Here is a 14,770-nt window from a genome sequence, read left to right as displayed (position 1 = left end):
ACAGCCAGGTGACGTGTACAATGACGCTGCCTGTTAATAATGCACGCCTATGAAACTGCATTGCAACACACTGGCACGCCTGCGTTCGTACCTCCACTCCCCCATTTCTAGTGGCCTGCCCCTGTTACCACCCACAAACTGCTTATCCTACCACTCATTCACCTGGGCTGTCTATGCCGGGCGAGCGCTTCCCGGTCTGTCGCAGTGGTTTGCGCAGGCGCATTGTGATGTATGCGCAGAATGCAAATATCGGCCAGCTACGAGCGATCGCATCCTAGCGAGCAGGCCTGAATCAGGTCCAAAGACCCACACAGAGAAGGGGAAGGGGTTGAGCAAAGGGCACAAAAGGAGGGGGGAGGAGAGATTGTGGGTCAGATAAAAATAGATGTATGAAGGTTTCGATTCGGGTCAGCAATTGAGTCTTCACCATTCCACACAACCTCTACAGATGAGCCAGATACTCAGCGGATTCTTTGTATTCCAACTAAGCAATCCATGTAGTGGTGAACTCCTGGTATTTATCCTGGCTGGAGAATGATCTGTCTCCTTATCCATGTACTGTACATATCTATCCTGTGAAACCATACAGATATCAGAGGAGTTTAGGAGGCTATTAGAGCATGCTAAAACTGTGGCAGGGCATGCTGGTGTATGTGGTCCCACAGCAGCTGGAGGGCGCAAGTTTGACACCACTGCTCTAGATAATAGGTAGGAGCTTTTTTTGTTGCCATGGGCAACTTATCTACTGGTCCACTTCTCCATGCTTTTCACTGCTTGATACATAAACACCTTAGTAGGATGTCTGAAGTTGTGTTTTCTATATTTATAACCCAATGACATTTTACATGCAATACAAAGAGGGACCAGTTAATTCCATCCACTGGTGTGCTTTGTGCACATGTGACATTTCAGCAATGGTTGTAAAGGTGCCCACACACATACCGATGTCCTCACGATACTATTTTATGGCCGATTTCCTCATGAACTTTCACGGGAGCTCCCTTGCCGGCGTGATCACGATTTGGAGTTAAAAATGTCCAATCTGACTAAAGATCCATCTTGCAGCCAGTGCATTGTATCCCAGATTGGCTAGTCTGCCCTAGAGCACGGCAGATCAGAAGATGCGATGTACGACGAGCGGGGACGCGCATCAGCATCGTGCTCGTGAGTATAAAATCACGATTTCTACTTCAGGGTCCATAGGGTATCCACAGGATACCTTGGGGTATAGGTGTGACGTCAGTCATTGGGCACCATAGAGTAAAGTTTTCAGCCTCCCAGGATGCACTAGGGGCCCCCTCCTATACCCCACCCCCGAGCCAAGGCATCTCAAGTTTAGTTCGGTGCCCGGCCGGAGTCGGAGGCACCTGTTAGAGGGGGGCCATGAAGAGCCCCTGAAGTTTTCGTTTTGCAGCTGTGGCTGCACATCTGGAAGTACAGCATGGACAGTCAGTTTTGACGTCCATGCTGTCTTCCCTACACCCACGCCGGTACCGATCCGGGGATGCTGGTAAGCATCTGGGGTCACAGCTAGCAGTGACCCCAGATGTTTCGGACCATGGCCGGATTCAAGGGGGCAGCAAGGTAAGCAGCGGGGTCCCGCGGTGGGTCCCCGCTGATACATGGTCCAGAAGTCTCCAGGCAGGGGGCTCCCTGGGGACTGGCTGCAGCGTGCAGCCAGGTACTAACCTGCGCTTCCACTACCCCCCTGGGACAGCAGGAACACGGCAGAGCGGTAGCGCTGCGGCGTCCCAGGGGTTAAATGCATGCCAGGGGAGAGCGCCTTCCCTGTCTCACAGCCGGCCCCTCCCCCGCTGTACACAGCCCTCTTTGCAACACGCCGACTGGCCCTGTGGCAGCGCTCCTCCCCCAGGCCAGCCTCCTCTCTGCTCCTCGGCGGCCATCTTCAAGAACGCATGGTGAACGCTGCTGGAAGTCTGGACGGAGGCATCGTGGTCTGGGTCCCCCCCGCATACCTCTCCTCTGCTGTGCTCAGGTATGTGTATGCAGCGCTGTGTCCTACCAGACTCTGTGTAGTTGATTTATCAGCGCTGTTAGTGCAGGAATTGAGTTTCTTTGCATTGTATGTGACTGTGCTAGCGCTGCTGCCTGTACTTTCCATTTCTGACTGTCAGCCTTATTACTGTCCCTGTTCTTTCTGCTAAAGCCCGGTGCGGTGCGGCAGGGTGGTCTCTCGCCTTTTTAAAAAAATTGGTGAGAGGGGTCACATACTTTCTACCATCATGTCTGAAAGTGACTTTCCTCTCCGGCAGCAGTGTACTACGTGTAAAGTACCTTGAGCGGAGGGGGAGGGTAGCGCGGAGGGCCTCTGCCGGCAGTGTTTGTCGTTGGCGCGGCCTATTACGGTTACAGCATCGGTGCAGGAGCCGCCCTGGGCTTGTTTCGCTCAGGCGCTTACAACCTTAGTGGGCCAGTTAGCTCCGCAGCCCGCGTTTACGCAGATGGGTTTGTCCCAGCAATCAGTGGTGTCGTCACCCATGCAGGGTTTCCCAAGACAATTGGTGGTACCCCGCAGTCTCCCTATTTCCCCTCTCCCGGTTTCTCAGGAGGCGGCATGGGTTAACTCCCTGACGAGTTCTGTACAGCACTTGTCGGATGTGTTGCAAGGAGAGTCTGTGATGCGGCCACATAAACGGCCGGTGGCGTCTGTCGGCTCCTTATGAGGATGACGAAGGGACGTCTGATGATGGGGAGATTCTGGATCCTTACGATCAGGAACCTCTCCGTACTAAGGAAGCGGACGCTAGGTCCAAGGTGTATATTCCTGGACTTATTCGGGCAGTCCGCACAGCCTTGGTGATTGAGGACGAAGTTCCCCCCGCGGCTAAATCCAAGTATGCCTTTTTTAAAGATGTGAAGGGTGACGCCACAGTCTTTCCTCTTTCGGGTCAGTTGGTGGACCATTTAGAGGAGGCGTGGAAACAGCCTGGCAAGCGATACCAGCCGCAGAGGCGTCTGGCGGTGGCTTATCCGTTCGCGGATAATTATCTTGCTAAGTGGGAATTCCCTCCACAGGTGGATTCTCATGTGACATGTCTTGTCCGTAGTGCCACATTACCAATGCCATCCATGTTCTCCCTTAAGGATGCTACGGACCGCAAGGTGGAGATCTGCCTGCAGTCCGCTTATTCCCTTGCGGGGGGGGGCAGCGCGGCCGGCTATGGCCATTTGCTGGGTTGCCAGAGCTATGGAGCACTGGGCGGGTACGTTGGAGGCGTCCTTCGATTCCGGCTGAGCAGGCGGACTTGATTGGTAATCTCCGTGATTCGGCCACTTATATCAACGAGACGGCCTTAGACATAAGTACCCTGGCGTCTCGAATTTCTTCAGCAGCGGTGGCTGCTCGGCGCACCTTGTGGTTGCGATCCTGGAAGGCGGACGCTGATTCCAAAAAGGGTTTGGAGGCGTTGCCCTTTAACGGAGAAGTTCTCTTCGGTCCAGATCTGGATAAGATTGTAGCCACACTGGCGGCAGCCAAATCGGCATGTCTCCCGTCGGCCGCTGTCCCTTCTGGTTCAGGACCATCGTCCCTTCGGTCTTATAGGGCCCAGGGCAGGCCCATACCACAGTCTTTTTCCCCGACAGGCTGGCCCCAAGAAATCGGCCAAGCCCCGGAAGCAGACCTGGAGTACCAGACGTCCGGCCCCTAAGCCAGATGACAAGCCTGCGGCCTGACTGTCCGGGCCTCCCTTTGGGGGATCCCAAAGTGGGAGGCCGCCTGCTGCAGTTCGCCCGGTGTTGGTCGGTCACCACGACAGACACTTGGGTTCTCGAGGTGGTCTCCCACGGGTATGCCCTCTCCTTCCGGCACAGACCCCCGGCTCGATTTTTCACCACGGGTCTACCATCAGACCGGAACAAGGCCACGGAGCTGCGGAAGGTTTTGCACACTATGCTCCAAGTTATAGTGCCTGGTCCCAGAGGGGCCAGGGTTTCTATTCCAATCTCTTTGGTGCAGAAACCCAACAAGTCTTTGCGGGTGCCGAAGTTTCGGATGGAGACCCTACGTTCCATCATTCTGGCGCTGGAACCTGGGGACTACATGGTGTCATTGGACATACAGGACGCTTACCTGCATGTCCCTATTCTTTTGCGCCATCAGCGGTTCCTCAGGTTTGCAATCCGCAGCGACCACTTTCAGTTCCGGGCGTTACATTTTGGCCTGGCGACAGCACCACGGGTTTTCACCAAGGTGATGGCGGTCATGGCGGCTTCCCTGCGGCTGCAGGGGGGTCCGCATGTTGCCGTACTTGGACGACCTTCTATTAGTGGCAGGATCTCCGGAGCTCCTTCTGCGCCACTTGGTCCCGACCATTGCGATACTGCAACGGCTGGTTAATAAACTGGCAGAAGTCCACTCTAATCCCGTCTCAGCGGATTCTGCACCTCGGAGCCTTATTGGACTCTGGACAGCAAAGGATCTTTGTGACGGGGGAAAAGATCTCTGCCTTACAGTCGAGGGTGCGCAGTTGTCTGCACAGCCGCCGGGTGTCTCTACACTCGGCGATGAGGTTACTGGGCTCCATGGTGTCGGTGTTCGACATGGTGGAATATGCCCAGTTTCACTCCAGACCTCTGCAGCACCTGATCCTGTCCAAGTGGAACGGGCTGCCTCAGTCTCTAAAATCCCAGACGATAGTGCTCACCCCGGAGGTTCGCCTGTCCCTTGCCTGGTGGTTGCAGAGGACCCATCTCAACAAGGGACGTCCGTTCTGGGTACCGAATTGGGTCCTGTTGACTACGGACGCCAGTCTTCGGGGCTGGGGAGCAGTTTCGGGTCCACACTTGTTCCAGGGCAGGTGGACTCCGACAGAAGCAGAGCTTCCAATAAACATCTTGGAACTCCGAGCGGTTTTCAATGCTCTCCAGCAGGCACATCGGGTTCTCCAGGGTCGCCCAGTGCAGGTCCAGTCGGACAACGCTACCACCGTGGCCTACATAAACCGGCAAGGAGGAACCCGAAGTCGGGCGGCTCTCGTAGAGGTGTCTCGGAACCTGGTATGGGCGGAGCGCAAGCTTCCGGCTATATCAGCTGTCTTCATCCCGTGGTGCTAAATTGGGAGGCGGACTTTCTCAGTCGCCAGGACGTTCATCCGGGAGAATGGTCCCTGCACCCGGACGTTTTTCAACTTCTGGTGGACAAGTGGGGTCTTCCAGAGATCGACCTCATGGCGTCCCGGCACAACAACAAGTTGCCGGTGTACGGGTCTCGCACAAGAGACGAAAAGGCGTCTCTGGTGGATGCTCTGTCCGTCCGGTGGTCGTTCCGGTTCGCTTACCTGTTTCCTCCGGTTTCCCTTTTCTACTTCAGGGTCCATAGGGTATCCACAGGATACCTTAGGGGGTATAGGTGTGACGTCAGTCGCAGGGCACCAAAGAGTTAAGCTTTCAGCCTCCCAGGATGCACTAGGTCCCCCTCCTATACCCCGCCCCCGGGCCAAGGCACCTCAGTTTAGTTTGGTGCCCGGCCGGAGTCGGGTGCACCTGTTGGAGTGGGGGCTAGAAGAGCCCCTGAAGCTTTTTCTTCATGCAGCTGTGGCTGCACATCTGGATGAACAGCATGGACAGTCAGTCCTGACGTCCATGCTGTCTTCCCTACACCCCGCCGGTACCAGAACGCCGGTACTGATCCGGGGATGCTGGTGGGCGTCTGGGGTCACAGCTAGCGGTGACCCCAGATGCTCCGGACCATGGCCGGATTCAAGGGGGACAGAGGTAAGCAGCGGGGTCCCGCGGTGGGTCCCCGCTGATCACATGGTCCTAAGTCCCCAGGCAGGGGGCTCCCTGGGGACTGGCTGCAGCGTGGAGCCAGGCGACCAACCTGCGCTTCCACTACCCCCTGGGACAGCGGACCGCAGCAGAGCGGTAGCGCTGCGGCGTCCCAGGGGTTAAATGCATGCCAGGGGAGCGCGCCTTCCCTGTCTCACAGCCGGCGCCTCCCCCGCTGCACACAGCCCTCTCTGCACTGTGCTGACTGGTCCTGTGTCAGCGCTCCTCCCCCAGGCCAGCTTCTCTCTGCTCCTCGGCGGCCATCTTCTCTGCAACGCATGGTGAACGCTGCTGGAAGTCTGGAAGGAAGCATCGTGGTCTGGGTCCCCCCGCATACCTCTCCTCCGCTGTGGCTCAGGTCTGTGTATGCAGCGCTGTGTCCTACCAGGCCCTGTGTCTGTGTAGTTGAGTGATCAGCGCTGTTAGTGCAGGAATTGTTATTTCTCTGCATTGTATGTGACTGTGCTAGCGCTGCCTGTAACTTTTCTTCTCTAAACTGTCAGCTTTATTACTGTCCCTGTTCTTTCTGCTAAAGCCCTTGCGGTGCGGTGCTGCAGGGTGGTCTCTCGCCTATTTAATACTTAATTGGTGAGAGAGGTCACATACGTGGTGCCATCATGTCTGAAAGTGATTTTCCCCTCCGGCTACAGTGTACCACGTGCAAAGTACCGTTAGCGGAGGGGGAGGGTAGCGCGGAGGGCCTTTGCCGGCAGTGTTTGTCCATGGCGCGGCCTATTACGGTTACAGCACCGGTACAGGAGCCGCCCTGGGCTTGTTTCGCTCAGGCGTTAACAGCTTTAGTGGGCCAGTTAGCTCCGCAGCCCGCGTTTACTCCGATGGGTTTGTCCCAGCAGTCTGTGGTGTCGTCACCCATGCAGGGGTTCCCACGACAATTGGTGGTACCCCACAGTCTCCCTATTTCCCCGCTCCCGGGTTCTCAGGAGCCAGCGTGGGTTAACTCCCTGACTAGTTCTGTACAGCACTTGTCGGATGTGTTGCAAGGGGAGTCTGTGATGCGGCCTCATAAAAGGCCGGTGGCGTCTCTGTCCGCTCCTTATGAGGATGACGAAGGGACGTCTGATGATGGGGAGATTCTGGATCCTTACGATCAGGAACCTTTCCATACTAAGGACGCTGATGCTAAGTCCAAAGTATATATTCCTGGACTTATTCGGGCGGTCCGCACAGCCTTGGTGATTGAGGACGAAGTTCCCCCAGCGGCTAAATCTAAGTATGCCTTTTTCAAAGATGTGAAGGGCGATGCCACAGTCTTTCCTCCTTCGGGTCAGTTGGTGGACCATTTAGAGGAGGCGTGGAAACAACCTGGCAAAAGATACCAGCCGCAGAGACGCCTGGCGGTGGCTTATCCGTTCGCGGATAATTATTTTGCTAAGTGTGAATCCCCTCCACAGGTGGATTCTCACGTGACCCGTCTTGTCCGTAGTGCCACATTGCCGATGCCATCCATGTCCTCCCTTAAGGATGCTATGGACCGCAAGGTAGAAATCTGCCTGAAGTCCGCTTATTCCCTTGCAGGGGGGGCAGCACGGCCGGCTATGGCCATTTGCTGGGTTGCCAGAGCGATGGAGCGCTGGGCGGATTCATTAGAGGCTTCTTTTGAATCCGACTGTCCGGCCGAACAGGCGGAGTTGATTGGCAATCTCCGTGATTCGGCCACCTACATCAACGAGGCGGCTCTAGACATTAGTACTCTGGTGTCTAGAATTTCTTCAGCAGCGGTAGCTGCTCGTCGCACCTTGTGGCTGCGATCCTGGAAGGCGGACGCAGATCCAAGAAAGGTCTGGAAGCGTTGCCGTTTACCGGAGAAGTTCTCTTCGGTCCGGATCTGGATAAGATTGTGGCCACGCTGGCGGCAGCCAAATCTGCTTGTCTCCCGTCGGCCGCTGCTCCTTCTGGTTCTGGACCATCGTCCTTTCGGTCATCTAGGGCCCAGGGCAGGCCCAAACCACAGTCGTTTCCTCGACAGGCTGGCCCTAAGAAATCGGTCAAGCCCCGGAAACAGGCATGGAGTACCAGACGTCCGGCCCCCAAGCCAGATGACAAGCCTGCGGCCTGACGGTCCGGGTCTCCCCTTGGGGGATCCCAGGGTGGGAGGCCGCCTGCTGCAGTTCTCCCGGTGTTGGTCGTTCACTACAACAGACACTTGGGTTCTGGAGGTGGTCTCTCACGGGTACGCCCTCTCCTTCCGGCACAGACCCCCGGCTCGATTCTTCACCACGGGTCTACCATCAGACCGGAACAAGGCTACGGAGCTGCGGAAGGTATTGCACACTATGCTCCAGGCTGGAGTTATAGTGCCTGTTCCATTCTCCCAGAGGGGCCAGGGTTTCTATTCAAATCTATTTTTGGTACAGAAACCCAATGGGTCATATCGTCCGATTCTCAACCTCAAAGCACTCAACAAGTCTTTGCGGGTCCCGAAGTTTCGGATGGAGACCCTACGGTCCATCATTCTGGCGCTGGAACCTGGGGACTACATGGTGTCATTGGACATACAGGACGCTATGGCGGTCATGGCGGCTTCTCTGCGGCTGCAAGGAGTCCGCATGTTGCCGTACTTGGACGACCTGTTATTGGTGGCAGGATCTCCAGAGCTCCTGTTACACCACTTGGACCTGACCATTGCACTGCTGCAACGGCACGGCTGGCTAATCAACTGGCAGAAGTCCACTCTAATCCCGTCTCGGAGGATTCTGCATCTTGGAGCCTTATTGGACTCGGGACAGCAAAGGATCTTCGTGACGGAGGACAAGATCTCTGCTTTACAGTCAAGGGTGCGCAGTTGTCTGCACAGCCGCCGGGTGTCCTTACACTCGGCGATGAGGTTACTGGGCTCCATGGTGTCGGTGTTCAACATGGTGGAATACTCCCAGTTTCACTCCAGACCTCTGCAGCACCTGATCCTGTCCAAGTGGAACGGGCTGCCTCAGTCTCTGAAGTTCCAGACGATTGTGCTCACCCCGGAGGTTCGCCTGTCCCTTGCGTGGTGGTTAAAGACGACCCACCTCAACAAGGGACGTCCGTTCTGGGTTCCAAATTGGGTCCTGTTGACAACGGACGCCAGTCTTCGGGGCTGGGGAGCAGTTTCGGGTCCACACTTGTTCCAGGGCAGGTGGACACCGACAGAAGCGGAGCTTCCAATAAATATCTTGGAACTCCGTGCGGTCTTCAATGCTCTCCTGCAGGCACAGCGGTTTCTCCAGGGTCACCCGGTGCAGGTCCAGTCGGACAATGCTACCACCGTGGCCTACATAAACAGGCAAGGAGGAACTCGCAGTCGGGCGGCTCTCGTAGAGGTCTCTCGGATCCTGGTTTGGGCGGAGCGCAATCTTCCAGCCATATCAGCGGTCTTCATCCCGGGAGTGCTAAATTGGGAGGCGGACTTTCTAAGTCGCCAGGACGTTCATCCAGGGGAATGGTCCCTGCACCCGGACGTTTTTCAACTACTGGTGGACAGGTGGGGTCTTCCAGAAATCGACCTCATGGCGTCCCGGCACAACAACAAGTTGCCGGTGTACGGGTCTCGCACAAGAGACGAAGGGGCGTCTCTGGTGGATGCTCTGTCCGTCCGGTGGACGTTCAGGTTCGCATACCTGTTCCCTCCGGTCTCCCTTCTTCCACGGGTAATCCGGAAATTCAAACAGGAAGGAGGGACGCTCCTGTTGATAGCTCCCGCGTGGCCCAGACGGCACTGGTTCTCAGACCTTCAGGGTCTGTCCGTGGACAGTCCTCTGCGGTTGCCGCTACGACCGGACCTTCTGTCTCAGGGTCCTTGTCTTCACCCGGACCTGACTCGGCTGTCTTTGGCGGCGTGGCTGTTGAGACGGCCATGCTGAGGTCCTGGGGGTTTTCCAGCTCTGTGGTGCGTACCATGTTACGAGCTCGGAAACCGTCTTCCGCGAGGATATACCATCGCGTGTGGCATACGTTCTTCCAGTGGTGTCGACCGAGAGGTTATGCACCGCGGGAGTTTCGTCTGTCTCGGATTCTCGCCTTCCTGCAAGCGGGACTAGATCATGGGCTTCGCCTTGCTTCTTTGAAGGTACAGGTTTCGGCCCTATCTGTCTGGTTTCACCGTAGGATTGCTACAATCCCGGATGTGCGCACCTTTATGCAAGGTGTTCTCCGTATTCAGCCGCCCTTTGTTCCACCTGTGGCGCCTTGGGATTTGGCTGTGGTCCTGAGGGCTCTCCAAGGACCGCCGTTTGAACCACTGGGCTCAGTGGATATTAAATGGCTAACAGCTAAGACTGTTTTCCTTCTGGCCGTTGCTTCAGCCAGACGTGTTTCTGAGTTAGGGGCTCTTTCTTGTAGACCCCCTTTCTTGGTTTTTCATGGGAACAGGGCAGTGCTCCGCACTCGGCCCGAGTTTCTTCCCAAAGTTGTTTCCCAGTTTCATGTTAACGAGGAAATAGTTGTTCCGGCCTTTAACTCACCGGGTCTTTCCGTGGGTGAGGCCTCTTTGGATGTTGTGCGGGCCTTAAGGACTTATGTTGACCGCACTTCTTTGTTTAGGAAGTCGGACGCTTTGTTGTCCTCTATGGCTTCTGTAAAAAGGGTTGGCCTGCTTCAAAGCAAACTTTGGCAGCCTGGATCCGTATGGCTATTTCTGAAGCTTATCTTCATGAAGGCCTACCGGTCCCTCCTTCTCTGAAGGCTCATTCCACTAGGTCTGTGGGTCCTTCGTGGGCAGCTCGACGTGGTGCCTCGGCAGTTAAAACAGATCTGCAAGGCTGCTACGTGGTCTTCTGTCCATACCTTCGTGAGGTATTACAGGTTTGACACCTTCGCCTCTCAGGATGCTTCCTTCGGGCGGCGGATTCTCCTTTCTGCACAGGAGCGTCCCCACCCTTAAAGGATGGATACTGCTTTGGGACATCCCCAAGGTATCCTGTGGATACCCTATGGACCCTGAAGTAGAAAATATGAGATATGGTAAGAACTTACCCTTGTTATCTCTATTTCTACGAAGTCCATAGGGTTCCACAGGACTCCCGCCCTGTCGCACCTGTGCTGCAGATGGGCTTTGCTCTGGTCACCGGTTTTTCCGTCTCCCTCTGGTGAGAATGTGATTCTTGTGTGTATCCAGATCTTTTCTCTCTTCCTTCTCCTCCTCCGGCCTATGGCTTGGTACAAAACTGAGATGCCTTGGCTCGGGGGCGGGGTATAGGAGGGGGACCTAGTGCATCCTGGGAGGCTGAAAGCTTAACTCTTTGGTGCCCTGCGACTGACGTCACACCTATACCCCCTAAGGTATCCTGTGGAACCCTATGGACTTCGTAGAAATAGAGATAACAAGGGTAAGTTCTTACCATATCTCATATTTTTCCACGGGTAATCCGGAAATTCAAACAGGAAGGAGGGATGCTCCTGTTGATAGCTCCCGCGTGGCCCAGACTGCACTGGTTCTCAGACCTTCAGGGTCTGTACGCACTCGTCCTGAATTTCTTCCCAAAGTTGTTTCCCAGTTTCATGTTAACAAGGAAATAGTTGTACCGGCTTTTAACTCACCTGGCCTTTCAGTGGGTGAGGCCACTTTGGGTGTTGTGCGGGCCTTGAGGACTTATGTTGACCGCACTTCTTCGTTTAGGAAGTCGGACGCCTTGTTTGTCCTCTATGGCTTCCGTAAAAAGGGTTGGCCTGCTTCAAAGCAAACTTTGGCAGCCTGGATCCGTATGGCTATTTCTGAAGCTTATCTTCATGAAGGTCTGCCGGTTCCTCCTCCTTTGAAGGCTCATTCCACTAGTTCTGTGGGTCCTTCGTGGGCAGATCGACGTGGTGCCTCTGCAGTCCAGATCTGCAAGGCTGCTACGTGGTCCTCTGTCCATACCTTCGTGAGGTATTACAGGTTTGACACCTTCGCCTCTCAGGATGCTTCCTTCGGGCGGCGGATTCTCCTTTCAGCACAGGAGCGTCCCCACCCTTAAAGGATGGATACTGCTTTGGGACATCCCCAAGGTATCCTGTGGATACCCTATGGACCCTGAAGTAGAAAATATGAGATATGGTAAGAACTTACCCTTGTTATCTCTATTTCTACGAAGTCCATAGGGTTCCACAGGACTCCCGCCCTGTCGCACCTGTGCTGCAGATGGGCTTTGCTCTGGTCACCGGTTTTTCCGTCTCCCTCTGGTGAGAATGTGATTCTTGTGTGTATCCAGATCTTTTCTCTCTTCCTTCTCCTCCTCCGGCCTATGGCTTGGTACAAAACTGAGATGCCTTGGCTCGGGGGCGGGGTATAGGAGGGGGACCCTAGTGCATCCTGGGAGGCTGAAAGCTTAACTCTATGGTGCCCAATGACTGACGTCACACCTATACCCCAAGGTATCCTGTGGAACCCTATGGACTTCGTAGAAATAGAGATAACAAAGGTAAGTTCTTACCATATCTCATATTTTGTACCTTTTTTACCCGACTCGTCGTCACGATTCGTTGAAATCGGCCAAATCGTGTAAAATGTCGCTATGTGTGTGGGCACCTTTAAAGTACTGCCAAGTGAACACCAAAGATGTGAGATAATGGTTTTACATATTGGATACTGTTACTATTAGATACAGTGTTACGCATTTCTTCTAGGAAACAAATATTGCACACGTGCTTTGTTCAGTTTTACAGCAGTTGAAAAAATAAGGCTTTATTAAAAATCAAACTAGATTTTACAATTTTCTAAAATACTTACAAAATAATTTATTTATTTTTTTATTTTCCCTGACATTGCCTGTTGAAAACACAACACACTTTTGCCATTTCCTTAGTAACATCTGTAACTTTGGAAACAAATTTAGGACTGTACCTTTTTTAGGTAATGCCATACAGCTTCAAATATGAGCAGCAGGTATCCGGTTTAGTTTAATCATGCAAGTCCATGGCAACCCCTGCCAAATGGGGATTAGGCCTTACCTAGGGGTTTTATGCTTGTCCTCTCTTGTGAAAGTGCTGTAACTTTTTTTTGCCTGTTTTTGTTTTAAGTTTCTTATACATATGTTTTAGGTCAAAAAAAGAGTATTCTTCAGTATCATGTACAGTTTTTTGGGAATGCACCTGAAAGAGCTTGGATATTTGAGAAGAGTATAGTGCCCTTCAAGGGAGAACAGGAGTATGATCATCTCTGCCATGAAAGTGCCAAACAGGCACCTAACAAAGCTGAAAAACTGAAGGTACAGCCCTTTCTTTTCCTTGATTTTGGTGTTCGAGTGTTGTTCATGTTACTGTTTGTGGTTTTTGTTGTTAGTTTGTTTTCGTTCTTGTTTGTTTTTTACTTCATTAAGGCACTTTCTGTTGAGTTGTATTTAAATAGTTTTCTGTGGGATTTCTTTTCTTTCATTCCTAGAGAGCGGTTCACAGATCACCTGTAGTAGCTAATGTTTTTTGTTCATTTTTGTTTTTTTTTATATATCTCCTTCAGCTTTTAAAACCAATAACTGGTAAACTTAGAGCACAGTGGGACATAGGTATGGATCAAGCTAAAGAAGCATTGCTGATGACTGAGGATAAGAGGAAGGATAAATTTACTTTCGTTTACATCAAAGACCGCCCCCATCTTAATCCTAAAGTGGCTCGGGAAGCGGGTATTCCTGTGGAGTTGTGTGAAGAGGAAGGTATGGTCGAGATGGGTGAGAGCCCTAAGAAGGATGATGGCGTGCCCAGCAAGCGGAGGAGGGTGTCCAGGCTTTCAGCCACCGACTGTCCAGAGACTGAGACCTCTACTACTAAGCTTCCTGAGAGCCCAGACCCCAAAGGAGTTACACAGTCAGCACCCCCGAAAAAGAAGTCCGCAGCATACGGGAGAGCCAGAAAGGGCGATGCCGTGACCCAATTCCTGGTGTTCTGCCAGAAGCACAAAGATGAGGTTTGTTTTCCGCATTTATTTTATAGTTCACCTTATAGCACTCTGTGTTTGCTTTGAAAGGCCATGTTCTCTGGCCCAATACTTGTGATATAAATCATTGTCCAGAACTGCATGCGGTACACTCCTCTTCGACTGAGGAAAATTGTTTTCCAGTGGATAGGAGGAGATGGTATATACCCCCTGAACATTAGTCAGTATATACAACATAGGACTGCCACTTGATGAGACCACCTCATCTGTCCGTGGACTAAAGCCGAGAAAGGACTCAATTGTGTCCGTACAGTTTATAACTTTCACCTTGTTTGTGAATTATTTAACTGAAGGAAAGTTCGGCTATCCTACAAGCAAATCCTATAAGCTTTTAAAAAAAATAATAAATAAAAACGCACTCCATGTAGATTGCCCATGAACCATGTCCTTGTAGGACTGTAGACTTAAAAAGTTTTGAAATGCAGCCGTGAATTCCATGTAAGTTACCTTTTTTATTTTATCTCCCCCTCCCGCAGGTAATAAGTGAGCACCCTGATGCTTCCAGCGAAGAGATTGAAGAGTTGCTCGAGTCCCAGTGGAACATGCTCAGCAATAAACAAAAAGCCCGTTATAATACAAAGTTTGCCATTCTCACCTCTCCCAAATCTGAAGAAGACTCTGGTAAACACGATACCGCACTGTACTCTAAAACATTTTGATATCATGATGGTTTTAAATGGGGGAGGGTTAAAGAAGAGCAGCGTTTCTACTAATCCTTTTCATTAGTTTGCCCCTCTTTATTCAAGGTCCTGTAAAGTGCAACCTGTGATCGCTGCTCTTATACCAACTTTTTTTTTTTTTCTTCCACTTTTTAAAGCAGAAATTTTTTTACGGCAATGAAAAAAAAAAAATCCACCCTCCAAAGTGAAGCCTCGCGCAACCTGTCTTTCTCCTTCATTCACTCTTAACTGAGTTGCTCAGACAGCCTATTTAGCGAAAAATGTAGTTTTAATTCCCCTATTGTTAGGCATTCTATTTAATATTTATAGAATTTTCTTTTTTTTCCCCCCATTTAATGCAATAATAGTGGTATTGTAAGAGGTACAGCTACTGGCTCTGTGCAGCAATGGAAACAAAGTT

At 52.5% G+C, this 14,770-nt stretch overlaps 1 protein-coding gene across 2 annotated transcripts in view; it reads left to right on the top strand.

Annotated features, from left to right (window-relative positions):
• NSD2 (nuclear receptor binding SET domain protein 2) overlaps positions 1–14,770 on the top strand; it is a 90,763-nt gene that overhangs the window by 43,018 nt on the left and 32,975 nt on the right. For both annotated transcript variants that reach the window (XM_088454994.1, XM_088454995.1), the window contains exons 4-6: positions 12,802–12,968; positions 13,217–13,660; positions 14,167–14,311. In XM_088454994.1, the coding sequence (XP_088311120.1) occupies positions 12,802–12,968; positions 13,217–13,660; positions 14,167–14,311 (756 nt within the window). The remainder of the gene's footprint in view (positions 1–12,801; positions 12,969–13,216; positions 13,661–14,166; positions 14,312–14,770) is intronic.

This window comes from Taudactylus pleione, unplaced genomic scaffold, assembly GCF_031769625.1.
Source record: "Taudactylus pleione unplaced genomic scaffold, aTauple2 ptg000638l, whole genome shotgun sequence".
NCBI classification, from domain to species: Eukaryota; Metazoa; Chordata; class Amphibia; order Anura; family Myobatrachidae; genus Taudactylus; species Taudactylus pleione.
This window is presented reverse-complemented; position numbering and strand designations above follow the sequence as displayed.